General features: G+C 49.5%; 2 protein-coding genes across 2 annotated transcripts in view; one reads left to right on the forward strand and one right to left on the reverse strand.

Annotated features, from left to right (window-relative positions):
- Positions 1-26,072, forward strand: FAM83C (family with sequence similarity 83 member C). Its single transcript, XM_050918615.1, has 5 exons — positions 1-120; positions 228-1,037; positions 8,031-8,198; positions 20,944-21,068; positions 23,701-26,072. The coding sequence occupies exons 2-5, from the start codon at positions 486-488 to the stop codon at positions 24,668-24,670; spliced, it is 1,815 nt and encodes a 604-aa protein (XP_050774572.1). The 5' UTR covers positions 1-120; positions 228-485; the 3' UTR covers positions 24,671-26,072.
- Positions 1-26,816, reverse strand: part of MMP24 (matrix metallopeptidase 24) — a 352,153-nt gene that overhangs the window by 109,097 nt on the left and 216,240 nt on the right. The window lies entirely within an intron of this gene.

Here is a 26,816-nt window from a genome sequence, read left to right on the forward strand (position 1 = left end):
CACAACTGCATGAAAACTTGTCCACAGCCAACAAAACTCAGAGCAGGGATAGCTGAACACTGCCTCCTCCCCCGGAGCGGAGGGATGTTCAGCAGGAAGCGATGACCAACGCAGACTCAGGTAGGGTTGCCCACACTGTATTTCAAAAGCAAGGAACTGTTCTCTTAGCAGCCCTTCCGCAGGACTCACCTACATTGGCCTGGGGTCTCTCTTGGTGCTTTTTGCAGGACTCAGCAACTCCCAATCTTGTTGTGCAGAGATGAAGAAATAAGGGACGTCCCTTCTCTTAAGGAACTGTTGGCAACCCTAGAGAAGAAGTGACAAAGTGCACTGAGCTCTCAAGTCCCAGAGCCCCAGGGGAGCCCATTGTGAAAGAGCTGAGGAAAATCAGAGAGAGACAAAGTGTTGGAAGAGAGGGCCAGCACCAGCTGCCAAAGAACACAACAGGCAGATCCTCTGGAGGATTAGCATCAACAGCTGTAGTCATGTTCAGCCACCATGTTCAGGCTAGGTCCCTGTTCCAGAGGGGCTCTGGGGACAGCCCTGGCGTGTCTGGACCGCTGCAGAGTCGGTTGGAGGAGCTGAAGAAGCTGTGGTGGAGGAAGCCCATCCCCCTGGTGCTGCAGCACAGTGAGACAGCCAGACTGGCTGTGGATGCCTTTCTGGAGCAGGGGGAACCTGGGTATCTGCAAGCCATTGCTGAGGAACAGGAGCTGCCATTTCTCTCCCCCCTAGACATGGACTACATGAGCCAGCATAGAAGCCAGAGTATCCTGGACCCTAATGCAAGGAAGGGGCACCAGACTGAGCCCAAAGAGGGAGACTCTGAGGACAAGGCCTCCCTTCTCTCTGAACTAAGCTCTGGTACCTACTTCCCACTCCTGTCTGACATGCAGCCTCCAGAGCTGGAGCTGGGCTGGCCAGTGATACCAGTTGCCACAGGGTATGGCCAAACTCAAGCCAGTGTGTATTTCCAGAGAAACAAGGCAAACAGCATCAAGGATTTACTCCGGTGCCTGATCAGCAGGGCAAAAACGGTATGTACGGTATCCATTTAGATAGAGCTGGGGTGAATGCTGGCACACAGGATGGGGCACAGCTGTAAGGGACTCTCAGTCCTGGCTGCTGTCATCACTATGCCATACTCTACAAGCCTGGCAGTGTCTGGGCAGCTGGAGTGCTGTGACTGCTACATATGCTGCCCAACTCTATAGCCACCTGTGCACCTCACCTAGCCCAGGTCAGATTCCTTCCTGCTTTCTCCAGCCATATTCTTAGACTCTGAGTCTTTTAGGGTAGAAACTGTCTATGTATCATGTGTGTGCATAGTGCCTAAGACCATGGGGTCCAATCCATGGGTGCAGGGTTAGGGTTTGTCCATCCCGGGAGCAGAGGAGTGGGCCAGGGTTTATCCATCCTGCAGGCAGGAGGGCAGGCACAAGAATGAGGGCCTATACCTGGGTCAAGAATCAGCTAGCTAACCATGGCTGAAACCTCTAATCAGCCAGATCACCTGATTGGTTGAGAGGCATTTCCAGGACTACTATTAAGCCCAGCAGTAAGCACTTGGCCAGTGGCTGCTCAATGCTTATACCCACAGCTGTGAATGTTCCTGTGCCTGCTTTGTTCCCAGCCTTGCTCCAGCCCACTCCAGCTCTGCTCCCCTGCTCAGTTTCTGACTCCTAGTTCCTGACCCTGGCTTGACCTTCAGCTCTGACTCCTGTAGTTTGACTCTGGCTCTAACCACTAGGCATGACTGGCCCATGTCCCAGTCTGTGATACTGAGCAGCCCGACCAAAAAGGAGATAAAGAAGGGAGGTAGGAATGGGTCAGTTACAGGAATGGATCTCACTAAAGCCAGCATCTCTCTCTCTCAGAGATAGTGGGCGCCATACAAAACCTACAGCGGCAGCTAGACACCTTGCAGATGCAGAATGCTACACTGCAGGCATGTTGCATTGCCTGCAACTCCCCCTTCAGGAACCTAAAATTCCCCCGACAGACAAGTTTGGCAGTGACCTCAGCCAGGTCCAAAGTTTTATGGACCAGCACCGACTCCTATTCCTGCTGCACCTGCCATCCCTCCCCACCTTCTCCACTGACCACTCTTGGGTGGGACTTATCACTTGCCTGCTGCCTGCAGAGGAGCTGGCTTGGGCCTCCCCACTCCTGGAAAAATCTAGCCCTTTCCTGAACCAATCTGAGGACTTTGTTCAAGCCCCGGCAGTAATTTTTGCTGAGCTGAGCCACAGGCAGGCAGCCACACTCCAAACCCTGTGGCAGGGACACCAGCCAATTGCTATTTATGCCCTGGAGTTCTGGTGTCTGATAGTTGACGCTGTCTGGAATGAGGCTGTGCACAGGTACCACTTCCGGCTCAGCCTCAGAGATGAGATCAAACATAAACTGGCGTGACTAGAGCCACCAGTTGATCTGGATGCCTTGATGGAGCTCAGTGTTAAGATTGACAACCCCTGAGGGAACACTGCCTAGAACGAAGGCTGACGTCCTGACCCCTGCCGGTCTCACCAGGTCCAATCTGCCAACTCTCTCCATTCTCGTCCCAACCGGAATCCATGCAGTTCGGCCAAGCCTGGACCTGTCTCTCCACTGCGGAGAAAAAATGGCATTGAGCATCAGGCCTATGTCTATACTACAGTGAACTGGGACACCTTGTGCCGAGCTACGTGCGAAAGTCTGGTCTATGGTTTTGGTCAGGAAACAAGAAGCCCAGCCCAGCAGAGGGGTCTGGGCTGGGTTGGTGTCATCTCCCTTGCTCTGGTGCTTCATGCTGACGTGGGTCTGCTGGGACTTTGACAACAATCACAGTCTAACAGCCTCCAACTCCTACTCCTTCTCTGGCACCCCACAGTGTTGGACATGAACCTAGAGTTCTGTAGGGGACTCTGGCACTTCAAGCAATTTCATGAAGTTGGAGTTTGCTTGAGTGCATAATATCCTGATTCATCCCAAGATGACTCCTGATTTGTGGAGGCCATTGACAAATTGCTCCTCTTTTTGGGTCCAGTCCCCTACCAAACAGCCCCCAGAGAAGTCTTTGTTCTTCAAGATTACCATGAAATCCTCCAGTTCAGGCTGAGCTACTCACTACATCCTCCAGTCATTCTTGGTATCCCCTGGCTCATCACCCACAAACCAGGTATCCACTGGCAGACCATTCATTTTAATGGTTCATTTTAATTTTCAATACTACTGGCAATCTTTTGTCCTAGAGTTGGATCTCCAGTCAAAGGTTCGCTGCAGTTCTACATGCCCCCCCAGGGACGCAGAGACTGAAGAGTTGGGCAGTCTTTGCTATTCTCCCAATCGCCCTGAGAATAGCTGCCAAATATCAGGCTTAGGCAGATGCGTTAGATTAAAAAAAAAAAGGCTGATTTTTTTGCCACTGCATTACATCTATGGCTGCTCCATTGATCTCTAGTCCAGAATGGAGATACCTTGGAGAATCCATTTCTTCTCAGAGCCAGAGTTACAGACTCTCTGGAGCTATCTCAAGGAAACCCTGCAAAGGGGTTCATCCGTACCTCCAGGTTTAAACTACTGTAAATGGTGGATTCTCTGTAACTTGAAGTCTTTTAACCATGATTTGAGGACTTCAGTAACTCAGCCAGAGTTTGGGGTCTATGACAGAAGTGTGTTGATGAGGTTGTGGGGCCTGCAATCTGCAGGCGGTCAGACTACATTATTATCATGGTCTCTTCTGACCTTAAAGTCTATGAGAATTTAACCTCTGAGGATAGGACAAGAAGCAATGGACTTAAATTGTAGCAGGGAGGTTTCGGTTGGACGTTAGTAAAAACGACCTGTCAGGGTGGTTAAGCACTGGAATAAATTGCCGAGGGAGGTTGTGGAATCTCAGTCATTGTAGATGTTTAAGAGCAGATTAGACAAACACCTGTCAGGGATGGGCTAGATCAGGGGTGGGCAAACTTTTTGGCCCAAGGGCCACATCGCGGTTGTGAAACTGTATGGGGGGCCAGGTAGGGAAGGCTGTGCCTCCCCAAACAGCCTGCCCCCACCCCTATGCTTTGTCAGGCAGTTATACACCAACATGCCCGTGGGGGGAGTTGACCTTGTCAGTTAGTGGTTGTTTTTGCTCTGGAACCAGAGAGTTTATATACTTTTATCCTATATAATGTACCTGCTGATGTCTTTATTATCTAGATCAGCAGTTCTCAAACTTTGGCAACCCAAGAACCTCCATTTTGATTTAAAATTTTTCAGCAGTCCCCAAGGTCCCACACTCAGCCCCTGCCTCGCGCTCTGCCCCGAGGCCATGCCCCCGCTCACTCCATCCCCCCTCCCTCCCTCACTCGCTCTCCCCCATCCTCACTTCACTTTAACTAGGCTGGGGCAGGGGGTTGGGGTGCAGGAGCAGGTGCGGGCTCTGGGAGGGAGTTGGGGTTCAGGAGGGGGTACAGACTCTGGGCTGGGAGTTTGGGTGTGGCAGGTGATGGGTTCAGGCTCTGAGCTGGGAGTTTGAGTGTGGGAAGGGTGCAGGCTCTGAGCTGGGAGTTTGGGTGCGGGAAGGGTGAGGACTGTGGGCTGGGAGTTTGGGTGTGGGTGGGGTTGAGGGGTGCAGGCTCTGGGCTAGGAGTTTGGGTGTGGGAGGGGGCTCAGGGCTGGGGGTGGGGTATGAGGGAAGGAGTTTGGGTGCGGGCTCTGGGCTGGGGACTGGGGTGCAGGAAGGGGTGAGGGGGGATGGCAGTTACCTTGGGCAGCTCCTGAAAGTGACTGGCACATCCCTCTGGCAGTGGCTCCTAGGCGAGAGGGGCCAGAGGATCTCCGCACGCTATCTCTGCCCACAGGCACTGCCCCCACAGCTCCCACTGGCTGCAGTTTCTGGCCAATGGAAGCTGTGGCGTTGGTGCTCAGGCCATGGGCAGCGCGCAGAGACCCCCTGCTCCCACCCCCAGCTGTTCCCTGGTGTGAAGGAGGCACTGTGAGAGAGGAAGGGAGTGGGGAGGAGTTGATCAGTGGGGCCTGTGGACCCCCTGGAGTACCCTTGGGGACCACCAGGGGTCCACGGACCCCAATTTGAGAAACACTGATCTAGATGAACGTCCAGTCCTTTTCTGAATCCTGCTAAGTTCTTGGCCTCAGTGAAATTAAACAGCAATAAGTCACCAGGACCAGCTAATAATAACCCAAGAATTCTGAAGGAACTCAAATGTGAAATTGCAGAATTACTGTCTGTAGTCTGTAACCTGTCATTTAAATCAGCTTCTGTACCAGATGACTGAAGGAGAGCTAATATGATGCCAATTTTTAAAAAGGGCTCCAGAGGTGATCCTGGCAATTACAGACCTGTAAACCGGACTTCAGTACCGGGCAAACTAGTTGAAACTATAATAAAGAACAATATTATCAGACATATAGATGAACATTCTTTGTTGAGGAAGAGTCAACATGGTTTTAATAAAGGGAAATCATGCCTCATCAATCTACTAGAATTCTTTGAGGGAGTCAACAAGCATGTGGACCAAGGGGATACAGTAGATATAGTGTACTTAGATTTTCAGAAAGCCTTTGACAAGGTCCTTCACCAAAGGCTCTTATGCAAAGTAAGCTGCCACGGGATAAGAGGGAAGATGCTCTCATGGATTGGTAACTGGTTAAAAGATAGGAAACAAAGGGTAGGAATAAATGGTCAGTTTTCAGAATGGAGAGAGGTAAATAGTGGTGTCCCCCAGGGGTCTGTTCTGGGACCAATCTTATTCAACATATTCATAAATGATTTGAAAAAAGGGAGTAAACAGGGAGGTGGCAAAATTTGCAGAGGATACAAAATTACTAAAGATCGTTAAGACCCAGGCAGACTGCGAAGAGCTACAAAAGGAACTCACAAAACTGGGTGACTGGGCAACAAAATGGCAGATGAAATTTAATGTTGATAAATGCAAAGTAATGTACATTGGAAAGCATAATCCCAACTACCTGTATACATATAAAATGATGGTGTCTAAATTAGCTGTTACCACTCAAGAAAGAGATCATGGAGTCATTGTGGATGGTTCTCTGAAAACATCCACTCAATATGCAGCGGCAGTCAAAAAAGCAAACAATGCTGGGAATAATAAAGAGAGGAATAGATAATAAGACAGAAAATATCATGTTGCCTCTATATAAATCCATGGTATGCCCACATCTTTAATACTGTGTGCAGATGGGTCACCTCATCTCAAAAAAGATGTATTGGAATTGGAAAAGGGTCAGAAAAGGGCAACAAAAATGATTAGGAGTATGGAATGGCTTCCGTATGAGGAGAGATTAATAAGACTAGGACTTTTCAGCTTGGAAAGGAGATGGCTAAGGGGAGATATGATTGAGGTCTATAAAATCATGACTGGTGTAGAGAAAGTAGATAAGGACGTGTTTACTACTTTTCATAACACAAGAACTAGGGGGTCACTAAATAAAATTAATAGGCAGCAGGTTTAAAACAAATAAAAGGAAGTATTTCTTCACACAACGCAAAGTCAAACTGTGGAACTCCTACAGGGTTCAAAATGGAACTAGATAAATCCATGGAGGAGAGGTCCATCAATGGCCATCAGCCAGGATGGGCAGGAATGGTGTCCCTAGCCTCTGTTTGCCAGAAGCTGCGAAAGGGCAATGGGATGGATCACTTGATGATTACCTGTACTGTTCATTCCCTCTGGGGCACCTGGCACTGACCACTGTCGGAAGACAGGATACTGGGCTAGATAGACCTTTGGTCTGACCCAGTAGGGCCATTCTTATGTTCTTATATCTTATGGCAATGAGTTTCACAGGCTAGTTGTGCATTGTGTAAGAAGTATTTCCTTTTATCTGTCCTAAATATTGTGCTTTTCAATCCCCTTTCTCTGTGTTACAAGACAGGGTAAATAGCAGTGCCCAGTTCACCTTCTCCAAGTCATTCATTATTTTATAAATCTCTAACATTCCCTCTTATTTGTCTGCTTCCTAATCTAAACATTTCCAGACTTTTCAATCTTTTTCTCTTTCCTGAACCTTCATTCTTTGCTCACCTCTGAACTGCTCTACATCTGCTACATAGGGTCTGAGATGGGATGACCAGAACTGCACATACTAACACAGGGATGGGTGAGCCATTCATTTATAGAATGGCATGATATTTCCCATATTATTTTTATCCAATTCCTTATGCACCCCAATGTTTTATTTCTTTTTTAGCTGCCAAGGCATATTGAGCTGAGCTCTTCATGGAATGGGGCCCAGGTCTTTTTCCTGGTGGGTTACAGTTAATTTAGAACCCTACAACATGTTGGAGCAATTCAAATTGCTCTTTCTATTGTCCTTACTGTATATGTCATCTGCCATGCTACGCATTCCCCTACCTTGGTTAGGTCTCTCTGAATTTTCTCTCAGTTTTTCTAGCCAAACTATGTGCAGTCCTAAGTATACTGTGGGGATGAGCATGGTAATGTCGCCACCTTGCTGCTCACTCTCCCTGATACCAAGTCCAGATTCCTTATTACGAATTGAAAGACAGTCAAGGTTTGGGAAGAACCTGCAGCCCTGTGTGAGGCCCTCAACATCCTTCCCCATGTGTATAGAGAGAGGTGCTAGGACCTGTCCCCTGGCACTCCGCTATTTAGTGCTCCAAGGATACCTCTATCCTAGAAACACTAGCATGGCACAGCTGCACTGCTGTAGTGTAGATGCTTACTACAGTGATGGAAGGAGTTCCTCCATCTTTGTAATAAATCCATGTATCCAAGAGATGGTAGCTAGATCTATGGAAGAATTATTCTGTCAACCTAGTGCTGTCTACATTAGGAGTTACATGGCTTAATTATGTGAGTGACAAAGCTAGGTCAACATAACTTTCCAGTGTACATCAGCCCTGAGTACATAACTTTCCAGTGTACATCAACACTTTATGGTGTTCAGGTCTCTGAGGTGTTGCTTTCTGCCCTTTTCGGCTGGGAAGCTGCCTACCACAACTGTGTCCATCTAGGGATGATCCTTCAGTTGGGTCTTCTTGTTTGTTTTCTGGCTAGGTGATAGCAGTCGTCATGGATCTCTTCACAGACATGGAGATATTGTGTGACCTGATGGAAGCTTCAAGCAGACGACGTGTCTCTGTTTACCTGATCCTTGATGAGAAGTACCTAAAGTATTTTATAGAGATGTGCAGTAAAATGGGTCTTAACAAGGACCATTTCCCAGTAAGTTTGCAGCATTTCTTTTGGTGGTGTACAAGTGTGATGCAGTAGGGACTGTCTGTGTGGGGAGTGGGAGAGCAGGGGAGGACTTTAGGGGATGGACGATGCCAGGGCTGTAACCTGAGCTAGGTAAGGGAGGGGAAAGGTCAACACCTTTGCCCGGGAAGGGGACAAAAGGAAGGGAGTGGCAGGAGGGAAGCAGTTGGAGTTTGGGCTTGGGGCTGTGTGGGCGGAATTCAGGGTATCCTAGCTAGGATCCAAGCACCCTGAAAGCCCAGAAGGACTCGGTGGAGGGGTCCTGACTGTGCCTGCAAGCTCTGCTGTAACCTGTGTTCCTGTTGTCCAATAAACCTTCTGTTTTACTGGCTGGCTGAGAGTCACTGTGGGTCCCAGGAAGAGGGGTGCAGGGCCGGACTCCCCCACACTCTGTGACAACTGGTGGCAGCGGTGGGAGATACTGCACCCCGTGGACGGCGCTTCCTGCAGTAAGTGACTGGGGAGCAGTAAAACGAAGGGGTGATTAACCCCTGGGAGTGTGTGCCCAGTGAGAAGGACTTTGCAGTAACAGGGTCCCCCGGGGGATTGCAGCGAGCGGTCCCAGGGGCGAAGGAGTCTGCAGCTCGACCCTGGCAGAGAGGTGGTGACCTCACGAAGGGCTGGTGCACTAGGGGTCCCCCTGGAAACCGTGGGGAGCGGCGAGCACCCCGGCCTGTGAGTGGCCAGCAGGAAGATGTATGCCAAGCGGCGCAAGTGCGACCTGCTGGAGCTATGCAAGCAGAGGGGGCTGCGCCAGGGGAGACGCACCAAGGACCAGCTGATTGCCCAGCTGGAGCAGGGAGACCGCATGAATGAACGGAGCCCTGTCTCTGAGGGAAGCAGCCGAGCAGATGCAGCGCAGGCACCAGTGTCTGTCCCCGCTGGGAGTGGTCAGCCGGCGGACGAGGGCTTCCCGAGACCCCCCCTTCCTAGGCGTAGGGGAAGGGCGGGGAGGAGCCCAGTGTATACCGAGGGCACCGTGACACCCTCGGCCAGCAGGGGAGCCTCCCGGCGAAGCTCACCCCCCAGCAGGGGATCCTCCCGGCAACGCTCGGCATCCGTGGGGCGGAGGCGGCTGGAATATGAAAGGGAGCTGAGATGGGAAGAGCTCGAGTTAAAGAGGCAAGAGCTGGAGAAGGCGAAACAGCGTAAACATGAGGAGAACCAGCGTAAACATGAGTGGGAGGAGAAGGAGAGACAGCGTAAACATGAGCTGGACCTGGCCCAGCTGAGGAGCAGTGAGGCCCCGGCTGCGGTGAGTGAGGGGGGACCCAAGCCTACAAAGAGCTTTGATAAGCACTTGCTGCCCCGGCGTAAGGAGGGGGAGGACATAGATACCTTCCTGACGGCCTTTGAGAATGCCTGCGAGCTGCACAGGGTTGACCCTGCAGACAGGATCGCAGTTCTCACTCCCTTACTGGACTCCACAGCCGTGGAGGTGTACAGCCGACTGAAAGGGGCGGAGGCAGGGGACTACGAACTGTTCAAACAGGCCCTGCTCCACGAGTTTGGGCTGACTCCGGAGATGTACCGGAAAAAGTTCCGGAGCCAGCGTAAAACCCGTGAGGTCACATACCTACAACTGGTCAACCGGGCACAGGGGTATGCCCGCAAGTGGACAGCTGGGGCCCAAACTAAAGAGGACCTGCTTGACCTATTCATACTGGAGCACCTGTACGAGCAGTGCCCGTCCGACCTGAGGCTGTGGTTGATGGACCAGAAGCCGGAGAACCCGCAGCATGCAGGCCAGCTGGCCGACCAATTTGTGGACAGTCGGGCAGGGGATGGCAGGGAGGAGTCTCGAAGGAGCAGGCCTGCCTCAACGCAGAGAGAGAGTCATCATGGGACCTCCCAAAGGGGGCCTATGGAGAACCCCCCCAAAAGGGGAACATCCAGCGGCCGGTCCCTCCGACCCACTCAAGGGGACCCACGAGACATGGGCTGCTATCGCTGTGGCCAACGAGGTCACATATGGGCCCAGTGCCCCAAGCTCAGGGACAGACCAAGCAGACCCAACCCGCAGAGGGTGGACTGGGTTAAAACCCAATCGGAGGAGGGGCTACATTCCCAGGAAAGAGGGGCTGGCAACATACCACCTGTGGATGCTCCAGGTTCCGGGTTTTTGGTTTACCGGGTGGGCGCGGGGCTGCCCCTCCGGAAAGAGTGCATTGTTTCCCTGGAAGTGGATGGGAGGAAGGTCACTGGGTACTGGGACACGGGCGCAGAGGTGACGCTGGCCTGGCCCGAGGTGGTGGCCTCAGATCGGATGGTGCCCGACACCTACCTGACCCTGATGGGCGTGGGCAGGACCCCATTCAAGGTACCCGTGGCAAGGGTACACCTGAAATGGGGGGCCAAGGAGGGCCCCAAGGATGTGGGAGTACACCAATATTTGCCCACTGACGTGTTAGTGGGAGGGGACCTTGAGGATTGGCCTAGTAACACCCAGAGTGCCCTGGTCTGACTCGTAGTCAGAGTCGGCAAAGGGCAGTGCTCCCCGACAATGGGGAAGGTACTCGACCCGAGGTGCAGGACCCTAACCCAGGGAGCGGGGAACGCCCAGGGGCACGGTTCAGAGAGGCTGCGGCCTCAGACCCAGCCAGCAAGAGAGAGCCGGTCCCCATCCCTGTCCCAGCTGCTGAGTTCCAGGCCGAGTTGCAGAAAGATCCCTCCTTGCGGAAGCACAGGGACCGGGCTGACCTTAGTGCGGTACAGACCATGAGGAGAGGTTGCAAGGAGAGGTTCCTGTGGGAGAAGGGGTTCCTGTACCGAGAATGGGCTCCCCCAGGGGAAGTAGAGTCATGGGGGATCAGGAGGCAGCTGGTGGTTCCCCAGAAGTTTTGTCACAAGCTGTTGTACCTGGCCCATGACATCCCTCTCGCAGGGCATCAGGGAATCCGGCGCACCAGGCAGAGGTTGCTACAGAACTTTTACTGGCCTGGGGTCTTTACCCATGTCCGACAGTACTGCCAATCCTGTGACCCCTGCCAGAGGGTGAGGAAGGCCCAGGACAAGGGGAAAGCAGCTTTGAGGCCTTTACCCATCATAGAAGAACCTTTCCAGAAGGTGGCCATGGACATAGTGGGACCCCTCAGCAAGACGACCCGGTCAGGGAAGAAATACATCCTGGTGGTGGTGGAATTTGCCACTCGCTACCCCGAGGCGGTGGCCTTGTCCTCTATCGAAGCGGACACAGTGGCAGATGCGCTGCTGACAATTTTCAGCCGGGTGGGGTTCCCCAAGGAGGTCTTAACGGACCAGGGGTCCAACTTCATGTCGGCCCTGCTCCGGTCCTTATGGCAGAAATGTGGGGTCCAGCACAACTGGGCCTCAGCGTATCACCCCCAGTCCAACGGGCTGGTAGAAAGGTTCAACGGGACACTGAAGATGATGCTAAAAACATTTATGAACCAGCACCCGCAAGATTGGGACAAGTACTTACCTCACCTGCTGTTTGCGTACAGGGAGGTACCCCAGGAATCTACCGGGTTTTCACCTTTCGAACTGTTGTATGGAAGGCGGGTGAGGGGGCCCCTAGACCTGATGAGGGACGAATGGGAGGGGAAGGCCGCTCCCGAGGGAGAGTCAGTGGTGGAGTATGTCCTGACCTTCCGGGAAAGACTGGCCGAGCTCATGGGCCTGGCCAGGGAGAATCTGGCCCAAGCCCAGAGGAGGCAGAAGGTCTGGTGTGACCGCACAGCACGAGCCCGTGCCTTCGCCACCGGGGATCAGGTGATGGTTCTCATCCCTGTGAGGAGAAACAAACTCCAGGCCGCCTGGGAAGGGCCCTTCAAGGTTATCAAGCAACTGAATGAGGTACACTATGTGGTGGAGCTGTCAAACCAGGCACATCACCGTCGGGTGTACCATGTGAACATGATGAAACCATACTATGACAGGGGAAATGTGGTGTTGGCCGTGTGTGGACATTGGGAGGGGCAGGGAGATGACCCCTTAGTAGATCTATTCCCTGGGACAAAAGCTGGTTCCCCCCTGGAGGCAATTCCCCTCTCTGATCAACTGACCCCGGGCCAGCATGCTGAGATCAGAGGGGTGCTGCATCTGTACCGACAGCTGTCTTCCAACCAGCCTGGACGCACTAATTTGACTGTCCACCGGGTGGAGACTGGGTCACATCCCCCTATAAGATGCTCCCCTTTTCGGGTCACTGGTAAAACTGCCCAGGATCTTGAAAGAGAGGTCAGGGACATGCTGGCTTTGGGGGTGATCCAGCCATCTTCCAGCCCTTGGGCCTTGCCAGTGGTGCTAGTCCCCAAGAAGGATGGGTCAATCCGGTTCTGTGTGGACTATCGAAAGCTCAATGCCATCACCGTATCTGATGCCTACCCTATGCCCAGGCCTGACGAGCTCCTAGACAAGCTGGGAGATGCTCGGTACCTCACCACTATGGATCTTACCAAAGGCTACTGGCAAGTGCCGCTGGACGCAGATGCCAGGCTGAAATCGGCCTTTATCACCCCTCTGGGGCTCTATGAGTTTCTGACCCTGCCCTTCGGCCTCAAGGGAGCGCCGGCCACCTTCCAGCGCCTGGTGGATCAGCTACTGCGGGGGATGGAGAGTTTTGCCATGGCGTATATTGACGACATCTGTGTCTTCAGCCAGACCTGGGAGGACCACATGTCCCAGGTTAAACAAGTCCTGGACCGACTCCGAAAGGCTGGGTTAACATTAAAGGCTGAGAAGTGCAAGGTGGGGATGGCTGAAGTATCTTACCTGGGCCATCGGGTGGGGAGCGGCTGCCTGAAGCCGGAACCAGCCAAGGTGGAGGTGATCAGAGACTGGCCTGCTCCCCAAACCAAAAAGCAGGTCCAGGCCTTTATTGGGATGGCGGGGTACTATCGGAGGTTCGTGCCCCACTTTAGTGCCATAGCCGGCCCCATCACTGAACTGTGCAAAAAGGGGAAGCCAGACAAGGTGATCTGGACTGAGCAGTGCCAGGAGGCTTTCCGGGCGCTGAAGGAGGCTCTGGTTAGTGGCCCAGTTCTGGCAAATCCAGATTTTGACAAACCCTTTATGGTGTTCACCGACGCCTCAGACATGGGACTGGGGGCGGTGTTAATGCAGGAGAATGAAAAGGGAGAGAGACACCCCATCGTGTACCTGAGTAAGAAGCTGCTACCCCGGGAACAAAGCTACGCGGCCATCGAGAAGGAATGCCTGGCCATGGTGTGGGCCCTTAAGAAGCTAGAGCCATATCTCTTTGGGTGACACTTCACCGTGTACACCGACCACTCTCCCCTGACCTGGCTGCACCAGATGAAAGGAGCCAACGCCAAGCTCCTGAGGTGGAGCCTGCTTCTGCAGGACTATGACATGGACGTGGTCCATGTGAAGGGAAGTGCCAACCTGACAGCGGATGCGTTGTCCCGGAGAGGGGGCCCTGAACTTCCCCAGGTCACTGGGCAGAGTGACCCCGCTCAGTTCAGTCTCGAAGGGGGGAGAGATGTGATGCAGTAGGGACTGTCTGTGTGGGGAGTGGGAGAGCAGGGGAGGACTTTAGGGGATGGACGATGCCAGGGCTGTAACCTGAGCTAGGTAAGGGAGGGGAAAGGTCAACACCTTTGCCCGGGAAGGGGACAAAAGGAAGGGAGTGGCAGGAGGGAAGCAGTTGGAGTTTGGGCCTGGGGCTGTGTGGGCGGAATTCAGGGTATCCTAGCTAGGATCCAAGCACCCTGAAAGCCCAGAAGGACTCGGTGGAGGGGTCCTGACTGTGCCTGCAAGCTCTGCTGTAACCTGTGTTCCTGTTGTCCAATAAACCTTCTGTTTTACTGGCTGGCTAAGAGTCACTGTGGGTCCCAGGAAGAGGGGTGCAGGGCCGGACTCCCCCACACTCCGTGACAACAAGTTAATGCAATTGATATTTTTGACAGAATATACCCCTGTGTTCGCACACCCTATTGTAATAATGCTTGTACAAAGGATGCTTTGTGAGGTGTCATTTAAAAACTCATAATTTGCTGATCAGTGATATCATGGTGAAATGCACATAGCCGCATTATATGTGAAGTCATACGCTGACTAAGAATAGGTTTTCCAGATAAGTCTGGGGAGTGGCTAAACCAGTTTCTCAGACACTGAGAACAAGCTGACACCTCAGGCGGGTGTAAACAAGGCTGATAGACCATTACCTGCTAAGGGCTTGTCTTCATATACAGTACCACAGCAGCACCACTTTAATGAAGATGTTACTACGCCGACTGGAGAACTTCTCTCATCCGCATAGTTAATCCACCTCTGCAAAAGGCAGCAGCTATGTCAATGAGAGAGGCTTTCCCCCACAGTGCAGTCTACATGAGAGGTGAGGTTGGTATAACTACATTGCTCCGGGTGGATTTTTCACAGCACTGAGCAACATAGTTATACTGATATAGGTCTGTGGCATAGACCTGGCCTCAGTGGCCATTCTTTGGCAGGAAAGGGGCAGGTGCAAAAATCTATATCTTAGCGAAGAAACAGCCTGGAGTTTCCTTCCGTGCAGACTGCCTGTTGCCTTGCTCCCAGCTGGAAATGCTTCTCAAAGCAGGGACAGGACTTGAAAAAGAAGTGGCAGACACCCCAAGGCACCACACTCTCTCTGCTGCACATCATGTTAACTGCCCCTGAGGAGACAAAGGAAGCAGCCCTTTATCTCTGGGGGATGGGCCTTCACCTAAAGAGTTTGATAAGTAGGACTGCTTGAAAACATGTGGTGATAAAACTTTGCTTTGAATCTAATATAGTTTTTGTTAAATTAGGCACTAGTAAGCATTTTATCTTTATTTTCTTAGAACAATTTCTGACTTTTATGCCTCATTACTTGTATTCACTTAAAATTGATCTTTGTGTAGTTAATAAACTTGTTTTATTGATTTATCTAATCCAGTATGTTTCATCTGAAGTGTCTGGACAACTATTTAAAATAATAAACTGGCATATTAATCCCCTAAAGGAATAACTGACTTAATCATAGAACCACAGGGCTAGAAGGGACTGCAGGGGTCATCTAGTCTAACCCTCTGCCAAGATGCAGGATTTGTTGACTCTAAATCATCCAAGACAGATGGCTCTCCAGCCTCCTTTTGAAAACCTCCTGTGAAGGAGATTCCAGGACCTCCCAAGGCCATCTCTTCCATTGTCCTACTTTTCTTATAGTTAGGAGGTTTTCCCTGAGATTTAAACTAAATCTGCTATGCTGTAGTTTGAACCCATTGCCTCTTGTTCTCTCTTGCCATGGAGGGCAGGACAACTGTTCTCCATCTTTTTTATGACAGCTGTATTGACAGCAGTATTTGAAGACCACTATCATATCCCCCTTAATCTCCTCTTTTCCAAACTAAACATACCCAGTTCCTTCAGCCTTTGCTCATGTGGCTGCATTCCATCCCTTTGATCATTGTTGCTCGCCTCTGGATTCTTTCCAGTTTCTCTTCATCCTTTTTATACATTAATGACCAAAACTGGACACAATGCTCCAGCTGAGGCCTAATAAGTGCTGAGTAGAGTGATACTATCACCTCCTGTGACTTGCATGCTATGCGCCTCTGATGATGGAACCCAAAATTGCATTTGCTGACTCATATTGAGGTTGTGAGCCACCACAACTCCCAGATCCTTCTCAGCAGTGCTACTGCCAGTCCAGTTTTCCCCCATTCTGTATTTGTGCATTTGGTTTTTCTTCCCTAAGTGTAGCACCTTACATTTGTCTTTTTTAAATTTCATTTTGTTCTCTATAGCCCAGTTCTCTAATTTATCAAGAACTCTCTGAATTTTAGATGTTAAATAACTCTGGACCCAGAACAGAGCCCTCTGGAACCCAACTTGAGGCCTTTCTCCAATCTGACATCATTCCATTAATAGTTACTCTTTGTTTCTGCTTTTTTAAACCAGTTATGTATAGATCATGTATGTATCCATGCATTATGTATGCACTTCTGCTGACCCTGAATTTCTCCAGCTTACTTATGAGACTGTCATGTGGGACTGTGTCCAAAGCCTTGCTGAAGTCCACGTATATTATGACCACCACATTCCCCCTGTCCACCAAACTAGTTACCCTGTCAAAGAAGGAACTCAAGCTGGTCTGGCATGGTTTGTTCTTAGTAAAACTGGCTTTGGGGTTTTAGATTGCGGAAAAGCTCCTTGTGCAGCCACATTCGCCTCCTGCAGATGTTCTTATCTTTCCTGTGCGTTGGAACAGCATGATGTTCAGCCACCAGTATTACATCTTTTAAGACCCGCCAGCCCCCTTTGCCTCCTTTTTTTCCTAATTGGTCTTTCCATGGGGCCTTGCCTACTATTTCTGAGTTGGTTGAAATCTGCCTTTCTGAACTCGTGTCCTTGTTTTGCTGTTCTCATGCTCCCCTTTCCACAGGATCTTGAATTTCTATCAGATCATGATCAGTTCCTCCCAAGTTCCCGACCACCTTCACGTTCACAACTAATTCATCCCTGTTGGTCAAAACCAGATCCAAAATGAATGACCCCCTAGTTGTTTCCCCATGTTACACGTGCTAAGAATGTGCAGGACATATGTTTTGCTGTAATAATCTTCCAACAGATATCAGGGAAGTTAAAATCCTCCATTAATACTAGCTCATAATACATTTGTACCATCCAGGAGGGGGCTGGGTCGCACAGGACATACATTTCTGGGGGAAGATCTGCGTGTGTGCTGGGGTCATTCTACACCATAACCAAGACTGTTAAGAGAGAACAAGCCTTGTGGATGGGGGGGAAGTGGTACATGTGGTATATCTTGACTTTAGTAAGGCTTTTGATACTGTCTCAAATGACCATCTCATAAACGAACTAGGGAAATGCAACCTAGATGAAGCTACTATAAGGTGGGTGCATAACTGGTTGGAAAACCATTCCCAGAGAGTAGTTATCAGTGGTTAACAGTCATGCTGGAAGGGCATAACAAGTGGGTTCTCGCAGGGATCAGTTCTGGGTCCAGTTCTGTTCAATATCTTCATCAGTGTCTTAGATAATGGTATAGAGAGTACACTTACAAAGGGTACGTCTACACTATGGGATTAGTCCGATTTTACATAAACCGGTTTTGTAAAACAGATTGTATAAAGTTGAGTGCACGCAGCCACACTAAGCACATTAATTCGGTGGTGTGCATCCATAGTCCGAGGCTAGCGTCGATTTCCGGAGCGTTGCATTGTGGGTAGCTATTCCATAGCTATCCCATAGTTCCCACAGTCTCCCCTGCCCCTTGGAATTCTCGGTTGAGATCCCAGTGCCTGATGGGGCAAAAACAGTGTCGCGGGTGGTTCTGGGTAAATGTCGTCACTCATTCCTTCCTCTGGGAAAACAACGGCAGACAATCATTTCGCGCCTTTTTTCCCTGGATTGCCCTGGCAGACGCCATAGCACAGCAACCATGGAGCCCGTTCAGCTTTTTTTTTACTGTCAGCGTAGGTGTACTGGATGCCGCTGACAGAGGCGTTACTGCAGCGCTACACAGCAGCATTCATTTGCTTTTGCATGATAGCAGAGACAGTTGCCAGTAGTTCTGTACCGTCTGCTGCCATTGTAAATTGGCAATAAGATGACTGTTATCTGTCGTTCTGTACTGTCTGCTGCTATCATGGGTGCCCCTGGCTGAGGTTGGCCGGGGGCGCAAAGGCAAAAATGGGAATGACTCCCTGAGTCAATCCCTCCTTTATGGTTTCTAAAAATAGAGTCAGTCCTGCCTAGAATATGGGGCAAGTGTACTAGAGAACCAGTGTATCAGAGAGCACAGCTGCTCCGTGTCAGATCCCGCAGAAATGATGAGCTGCATGCCATTCACGGGGGGTGCCCCTGCAACCACCCGTTGCTTCCCTCCTCCCCCAACCTTCCTGGGCTACCGTGGCAGTGTCCCCCCCATTTATGTCATGAAATTATAAAGAATGCAGGAATAAGAAACAGTGACTTTTTAGTGAGATAAAATGAGGGGGAGGCAGCCTCCCGGTGCTATGACAGCCAGGCAGGACATTAAGCGGTGCGGGGGAGAGGAGCCCAGCATCCCGCTGCTATGATAGTCTAGGCAGTACAGAATCTTTTCTTTACACATGAAAGGGAGGGGGCTGATGGAGTTCAGCCCCCAGTTGCTATGATGAGGATGGTTACCAGCCATTCTGTACCATCTACTGGGAATGACCAGGAATCATTCCTATTTTTACCCAGGTGCCCCCGGCCAGCTTCACCTGAGGCCAGCCAGGAGCACTCACGGGCTGATGACGATGACGGATAGCAGTCATATTGTACCGTCTGCCACTGGGGAGGGGAGAAGAGTGGATACTGCTCTTCACTGCTGCAGCATCGCGTCTACCACCAGCAATCAGTAGACATAGGGTGACACTGAAAAAAGTCAAGAAACGATTTCTTTCCCTTTTCTTTCACGTGGTGGGGGGAAGGAGTAAATTGATGAGCTATACCCTGAACCACACTGGACAATGTGTTTGAACCTGCAGGCATTGGGAGCTGAGCCAATAATGCAAATACTTTTCGGAGACTGATGTTGACTGTGGGATAGCTGGAGTCCTCAGTACCCCCTCCCTCCCTCCATGAGCGTCCATTTGATTCTTTGGCTTTCCGTTACGCTTGTCACGCAGCACTGTGTAGCCTGGAGATTTTTTTCAAACGCTTTGGCATTTCGTCTTCTGTAATGGAGCTCTGATAGAACAGATTTGTCTCCCCATACAGCGATCAGATCCAGTATCTCCCATACGGTCCATGCTGGAGCTCTTTTTGGATTTGGGACTGCATCGCCACCCGTGCTAATCAGAACTCCACGCTGGGCAAACAGGAAATATAATTCAAAAGTTCGCGGGGCTTTTCCTGTTTACCTGGCCACTGCATCAGAGTTCAGATTGCTGTCCAGAGCGGTCACAGTGGTGCACTGTGGGATACTGCCTGGAGGCCAATACCGTCAATTTGCGGCCACACTAACCCTAATCCGATATGGTAATACCGATTTTAGCGCTACTCCTCTCGTTGGGGAGGAGTACAGAAGCCGATTTAAAGAGCCCTTTATATCGATATAAAGGGCCTCATAGTGTGGACAGGTGCGCCATTAAATCAGTTTAACGCTGCTAAAATCGGTTTAAACGCGTAGTGTAGACCAGGCCAAAGTTTGCAGATTATACCAAATTGGGAGGAGTTGCAAGTGCTTTGGAGAATAGGATTAAAATTCAAAATGATCTGGACAAACTGAAGAAATGGTCTGAAGTAAATAGGATGAAATTCAATAAGGACAAATGCAAAGTTCTCCACATGGGAAGGAACAATCAATTGCACACATACAAAATGAGAAATGACTGCCTAGGAAGGAGTACTGCAGAAAGAGATCTGGGGGTCATCGCGGATCACAAGCTAAATATGAGTCAATAGTGTAACACTTTAACAAAACAAGAGAACATCATTTGGGATATATTAGCAGGAGTGTTATAAGCAAGACATGACAAGTAATTCTTCTGCTCTACTCCTCACTGATAAGGCCTCAACTGGAGTATTTTGTTCAGTTCTGGGTGCCACATTTCAGGAAAGATGTGGACAAATTGGAGAAAGTTCAGAGAAGAGCTACAAAAATTATTAAAGGTCTAGAAAACATGATTTATGAGGGAAGATTGAAAAAGTTGTGTTTGTTTAGTCTGGAGAAGAGAAGACTGAGAGGGGACATGATAACAGTTTTCAAGTACATAAAAGTTTGTTTACAAGGAGGGTGAAAAATTGTTGTTCTTAACCACTGAGGACCAGGACAAGAAGCAATGGGCTTAAATTGCAGCAAGGGCGGTTTAGGTTGGACATTTGGAAAAACTTGCTAACTGACAGGGTGGTTAAGCACTGGAATAAATTGCCTAGGGAGGTTGTGGAATCTCCATCCTTGAAGGTTTTTAAGAGCAGGTTAGACAAACACCTATCAGGAATAGTCCAGTTATTACTTAGTCCTGCCTTGGATGCAGGAGACTGGACTACTTGATCTCTCAAGGTCTTTCCAGTCCTACACTTCTACGATTTTATGAAGGATCACCAAAGTATCCTGTGCAAGGCATAAATGTGGGTAGGCTCAGGTCAGTTTTACTCTGGTGAGGCAACTAATGATGTTGTCTGACAAGATTACAAGTCAGGCTGATAAAGATAACTGGGAAATAATATAGTTAGAATTATGTAAGGCATTTTTACTGCATGACTAACAAAACCCTAACAATATCCAGAATCTGTATTCTATATATTAAATGTATTAAAAAGCTGACTGACTGAGAGATCTCAAAATGTAGCTGTGAATGAGGCATCATCAACTAATGGTGTCTTTCTGGTGAGTTCTGCAAGGGTTGCATAAATGATGTGGTAGAAACGGTATCGATTTATAAATTCTATAGATGATCTAGAAGGACAAGTTCTTCATGCCAAGATCTTGTATAACCTGTGGTGTAAGTTGCCATCTAACCACAACATGTTAATTGTTGGTACTGTATTTTTATTTCATTACATGATCCCCAAGCAGCAGGCAGATTGATAGAACTCTCTGTTACTGTAAGGAACGTAGTAGCCAGAAAACACTTTATGCCTTGCTGCTTCCCTCCTTTCCGGACTGGGGGGTCACGGTCAGACAGCCCATCACTCAGGTTATCATTTGTATAGAAATCTGTTAAGAAAGCAAAGATTTAGCGTATTCTATTCAATCTGGTTCAATCCATATTTCGTCCTCTGATTTCAGAACATGCGAGTGCGGTGTGTGAGTGGAGACACATATTACAGTAAAGGAGGCAAGAAATTTGAAGGTCAAGTTCTGGAGAAGTTTGTACTGATAGATTGTGACCATGTTCTTGCTGGTACATACAGGTGAGACATCACAGTTTGCACCTCTAAAACTCAGAGACATTGGTTTCTCTGTGACAATGAATGTTTGGCCTAACTTCATAATCTCACCCGCATCCCTCACACCCTCTTCCTGCCTGATTTCAACACCTGGCTCTCCCTCTTCATCACTGTCATTTACTTCATCTTTCATGCTGATTGCTCACCCATCCTCTAGCTTCCTGCCCTTACCTTGCTGTTTGATCTTCAGACTGCATTATCTCCCACTGCGCACACACTCCACCAATGCCACTCCCTGGACTTTGTTGTCTTCACATGGCAGTGATCTTTTCCACTTCTGATCACCACTTTCTTTCCTTGAATACTGTCCACGCCCACCCTGCTCTCTACCTCCCAGCTGGCCCTTCCACGACCTTTGATCGAGCAACATCTGGTTTTGTTACTGCTCATAACTGCACCCTTGCTCACGGCTCCCTGCTTCCTCACCTCTGACTGCAGTTGACACTCTCTGTTCTACACTCTCCTCCACGCCATTCTTTTGCTCTTCCTCCCCTCCGCCCTGGTTTACATCCAGCATTTGCTTCCCCCACTCTTGCTCCTGAGCTGCTGGGCAGCACCGAAGAGTCTCAGTGGGCCACTGGGGCTTCCTCCACTACAAACTCACCATCTCCTCCTCAGGTTCTGCTGACTTCCTCACAAAGCAGCCCTACTTCCCCCTTATTGAGTCCTAGGCCCACACCCACATTGCCTCATAACAAGTATGAAAAATCAAGATGGGGGTGGGGGGTAATAGGTGCCTATGTAAGAAAAAGCACCAAAAAATCGGGACATCTGGTCACCCTACTGCAGCTGCACCAGAATAAAACTGGTGTGAGCCCAGCATTGCATCAAGGGGCCACATGAGAGCACAATGCGTTAATCTTGCCCAGAAGGTTGTGAGGATTAACAAGCGCTTTTACAGGCATATCCAGTGGAAGGGGCACAGAGTGCATGGCTGTGGGCTGGGAGGCCGCACATTACAGAGGCTGAGATGACAAGGATCTGCACTATGGGCAGTGAGGGTGAAAAGCTGGACCAATCAGAGAGATCCAGTGACAATAACCACTGGGCAAAGAACACCTGGGCAGCGGCTTCTAGCCAGCTGGTGCCACTAAGAGGCAACATGGACTAACCAGTCAGTGCACTGCAGCATTGGCAGGTGCCAGGGACAGCTAGGCTCAGTCCTTTCCCCTCCCTCCCTCTGCATTGCCAGCACTGTCCTGCAGGGAAAGTCCTGTCCAGCTCCTGGGCACCCACTCCTCAACAGGCTCCTTACAGAGCTCAGGGGTGTCTCCCCTGCTTCTCAGAGCAATGGCCAAGAGACTCCTCATTCCCCACAACCCCGGCTCCCTGTCTGTGTTCACCAGTGCTACCCCACCATGCTTCCTGCCTGACTGCCCTGTGCACCCACCTGAGCCCCCCCGCCCTGCCCACCTGTGCCCCCAACCCTCTGCTGCCCATGCTCCCCCTTGCCCCCAACCCTCCCCACCTGTGCTCCTCCTAACCTTCCCACCTGTGCCCCAACCCTCTGCTGCCCATGCTCCCTCTGTACCCCCTAACCCTCCCTGCCCATGCTCTCCCTGCCCTTCCCACCTGTAGCCACCCCATTCCCCCCGGCCTCCTGCACTGCTGAAGCGCTGAGCAGGGAGCTGCTGGCAAAGAGCAATGGAGGGTCGGTGCTGGTGGCTGAAGGAATGAGGTGTTTGTGCAGCCTCCTGCTCGGTGCCGCATGCTCTGCCCTGCACAGCACCCTCCTCCCAGCACCATGTACTGTGCCATCTGCTAATGCTGTCCCACCACTGGCACTGTAACACTATCACCCCACCCCCACAGCTAATCCCTGCATCTTCATGCAATTAATGTTACCTGTTGTATAATGTAGATGAAACGTGTGGACGCAAAGAGTCACATTAACGTGGCCTGGTCACTGTCCAAAATTAAACAGTTTAACCCTGGTTCAGGGGTTGGGATCCTGAGACTTCAGCGGGCTGAGTACCTGGCAAACACATCATTAAAAATCCCTTTTACCTTGTATTAATGATGCAGAAATAAAGATACAGAAAATACAGCGAGCCGATCCCGGAGGCTCTGGTAGCCTCTGCCTTGCCTCCCCCTGTGCCCGGTATCCCCTAGAACACCCGCCCCCCAGAGCCTGGGATCCCTCCACTCTAGGGGAATACCCTCTCTACAGCCTGGGATCCCACTGCCCAGGAGAATACATCCTCTACAGACCAGGATTTCCTGGACACATCCCATCCGGGATCCCCCCCTCCTTGCCCCTTGGGGACACACCCAGAGCCCCCCACTCGCCTGGCCCTCCTCCCTTCCTGGGACATCTCCCTATTACCGTTTTAACTGCCTGCAAGAAGCCAAGTATGTCTGCACCTTCCCCTCTCCATGTACATCCAGAGCCTAGGGCACGACATCCTTCTCCCTTCACCCTGTGGTGAAACAAACACCTTCCTCTGAGATCGTGGAGGTTCGAATATATTACAATGCACCCATTAGTGTGAGGATAGAAGTGCTGTAATAACTACGGTAAATCATTCAAAGGTTAGAAATACCTGCTAATCATCTCTTTCTATTGATTCATTTCACCTTTACATTTCTTTTCTAGTTTTACTTGGCTTTGCAGTCAAGTTCACACTTGCTTGGTGACACACTTCCGAGGCAAAATCGTTGAGGACTTTGACAGAGAATTCCAAAGCTTGTACGTAGAATCCAAACCTGTGCCTGGTTTCTGTATCCCCGAGGCTGCAACAAGCTCCACTTCACCTCACAGCTCAGCAGGGAACTTCCAGTCTCTCTTAACATCTGCCCAAACGAATGAAGCTGAAACCGCAAGCCATGCAAGCAGTCTCTCAAATTCAAGCATTGAGAGCGTAAAGGTGTCTCCTTTTCTGAAGAACTCCACCTACAATGTACTCCTTGAAAAGCAAGACTTGGGTCCAGGTTTCACCAGTGAAAAGAGGAAGGAAGCCATCAGCTCCACAAAGCCAAGTGACTCCAAGCAGCACTCGGAAATCTCAAACTCAAGCCACAGCACTTCAGCTAACTTCAAATCTGCCTTATATGACAAGCCTAATCCTATGTCACACCAGGCATCCTTGCAGCCCGTGTCTTTCCCCATACTAAGCTGCAGTGAACCTAGTCATACAGAAAAGGCGGCATTGGCTAAAACGAAAAATGACCAATTGCTCCATCACTCTGCCATCAGACAGGGACCAAACTTACAGTACTCCTCTGAGAACACTGGTACAAATGGGGCAGATACCAAGCAGAAAGCGCCCAGTGATGTTTCAAGTGGAAAAGCAATAGAAAGCAGCAGCAAAATCTGCAGGAATGAGAGAACGCTGACTCTTGGACATAGTAAACTGGACCTGATTATCCAATACAACCAGTTAAAAAGGGAGCGGACAGCTGCAGTCCCAAGCTCTGCTAGACTCGGTGATGAAGTGCCAAAGGAAAATAGCTGCACTATACACAGGGATGAGAAAACACTGACTCTTGGACACAGTAAACTGGATCTGATCACAAGCTATAACAAATCAAAATCTAAGCAAATATTGAGTCGATTTGAGCCCTAACATGTTCTCTCTTGTCCTAGGGCGTGTCTACACTTAGTGCTGCAGCAGCGCACTTGCACTTGCACTTGCACTGGCCCAGCTGCGCCGTGGTAGCACTTGGTGAAGACGCTACCTACTCTGACAAGAGAGCATCTCCTGGCGGCACAGGTACTCCACCTCTGCGAGAGGCGGCAGTTGTGTCGACAGGAGAAGCCCTCCCACTGACATAGCGCTGTCTACGCTGGGGGTTGGGTTAGTGTAACGACATCACTCAGGTGTGTGGGTTTTCCACACCCCTGAGCGACTTAGTTACACTGATATAAATTTGTAGTGTAGACCAGGGCCTAGTAATCTCATTCCCAGAGTTACCATAATTTTTTTCTGATAGTTTTATCTTATGTCAGTTTGAAAACAAATACAAAACACAGAGTAACATGAAATAGTCCAGGCTTCCCCATTCCTTTAGCACTTATTAAAAAAAAACCATTTTACTACAAGCTTTATTTTAAAAATAATCCTTTGATGTCTATATAGTTCTTTGACTGGTTCTTGGTGATTTAACGAAGGTTCTTTTTAAAATAAGAGGAGTGTTTAAAGATTTTCTTTTCCTATATCAATTTTGTTGACCGTTGACCTAATATTATGACTAATGCTACGATTTTATTACAGAACTCTTGGCATCCGTGGCTTCCAGAGACCTCTGTGACTTCAGCCCTGCAAGCGGTACGGGACCCCCTAAAGCTGAGCTCCCCATTTTGTCACGGATATATTTAGTAAAAGTCATGGAGAGGTCACTGCTTCCGTGAATTTTTTTTTATTGCCCATGACCTCTCCGTGCCTTTTTTCTAGTGACAAAATCTTAGCCGTATTTATGACTTATGAGCCTATCTCATGTCTCTTGGGTGATTTTATGCTTGCTAGAGGTAAAATGACATAATAGGAGCATAAGATTGTATGTCTGTGGGTGTGTCATAAACGGATAGTTAAGGGTTAATAAAACAGAAGTACTTCAGGTTTCTTTTGACTGTAAAGGGTTAACAAGTTCAGTGAGCCTGGCTGTCACCTGACCAGAGGACCAATCAGGGGACAGGATACTTTCAAATCTTGAAGGAGGGAAGTTTTTGTGTGTGCTGTTAGTTTTTGGTGGTTGTTCTCTCTGGGTTCTGAGAGTGACCAGATGTGTAACCAGGTTTCTCTCCAATCTCTCTGAAACAGTCTCTTATTACCTAGTATTTACTATTCTGGACATATAAGGCGAGTTAGGCTTATGTTTGTTTTCTTTATTTGCAAATGTGTATGTGGCTGGAAGGAGTTCAAATTTGTATTTTGCTGAAAGGATTTTAATTTGTACTTGTATACTTAGGCTGGGGTGGTATTCCCAGTGTCTATAGCTGAAAGACCCTGTAACATATTCCATCTTAAATTTACAAAGATAATTTTTACCGTTTTTTCTTTCTTTAATTAAAAGCTTTTCTTGTTTAAGAATCTGATTGTTTTTTTAATTCTGGTGAGACCCCCAGGGGACTGGGTCTGGATCCACCAGGGAACTGGTGAGGAGAAAGGAGGGAAGGGAGAGAGAAAGGTTAATTTTCTCTCTGTGTTAGGATTACTTTCTCTCTCAGGGACAGTCTGGGAGGGGGAAAAAGAAGGAGGGGGGAAGGTGAATTTTCCTCTCTGTTTTAAGATTCAAGGAGTTTGAATCACAGTGATCTTCCAGGGTAACCCAGGGAGGGGAAGCCTGGGAGAGTCAACAGTGGGGGAAAGGGTTTACTTTCCTTGTGTTAAGATCCAAAGGGTCTGGGTCTTGGGGGTCCCCGGGCAAGGTTTTGGGAGGACCAGAGTGTACCAGGCACTGGAATTCCTGGTTGGTGGCAGCGCTACAAGTACTAAGCTGGTAATTGAGCTTAGAGGAATTCATGCTGGTACCCCATCTTTTGGACGCTAAGGTTCAGAGTGGGGAATTATACCATGACAGGGTGTATGGCTTGTTAGTGTGGAACATGCATGGGGGAAAATAGGTGAACAAAAGTATATGGGTTATTAAGCTTGCTAAAATGTAAGGGGCCTATCATATTAGGTTTAGGCTTTGTGTAAGTAATTATATTAAAGGCTGAAGTGCAGCTGAAATGAGAGAAATCTAAGAAGATAATCCCAGGTCAAATATTTT

Source organism: Gopherus flavomarginatus, chromosome 11 (assembly GCF_025201925.1).
Source record: "Gopherus flavomarginatus isolate rGopFla2 chromosome 11, rGopFla2.mat.asm, whole genome shotgun sequence".
Classification (NCBI taxonomy): Eukaryota; Metazoa; Chordata; order Testudines; family Testudinidae; genus Gopherus; species Gopherus flavomarginatus.

Coding starts and splice junctions, on each gene's coding strand:
- FAM83C (XM_050918615.1), top strand. CDS start 486: ATGTTCAGCCACCATGTTCAGGCTAGGTCCCTGTTCCAGAGGGGCTCT. Junction 1,038..8,030: donor TGATCAGCAGGGCAAAAACG/GTATGTACGGTA, acceptor TTTTCTGGCTAG/GTGATAGCAGTCGTCATGGA. Junction 21,069..23,700: donor GTTCTTGCTGGTACATACAG/GTGAGACATCAC, acceptor TTTCTTTTCTAG/TTTTACTTGGCTTTGCAGTC.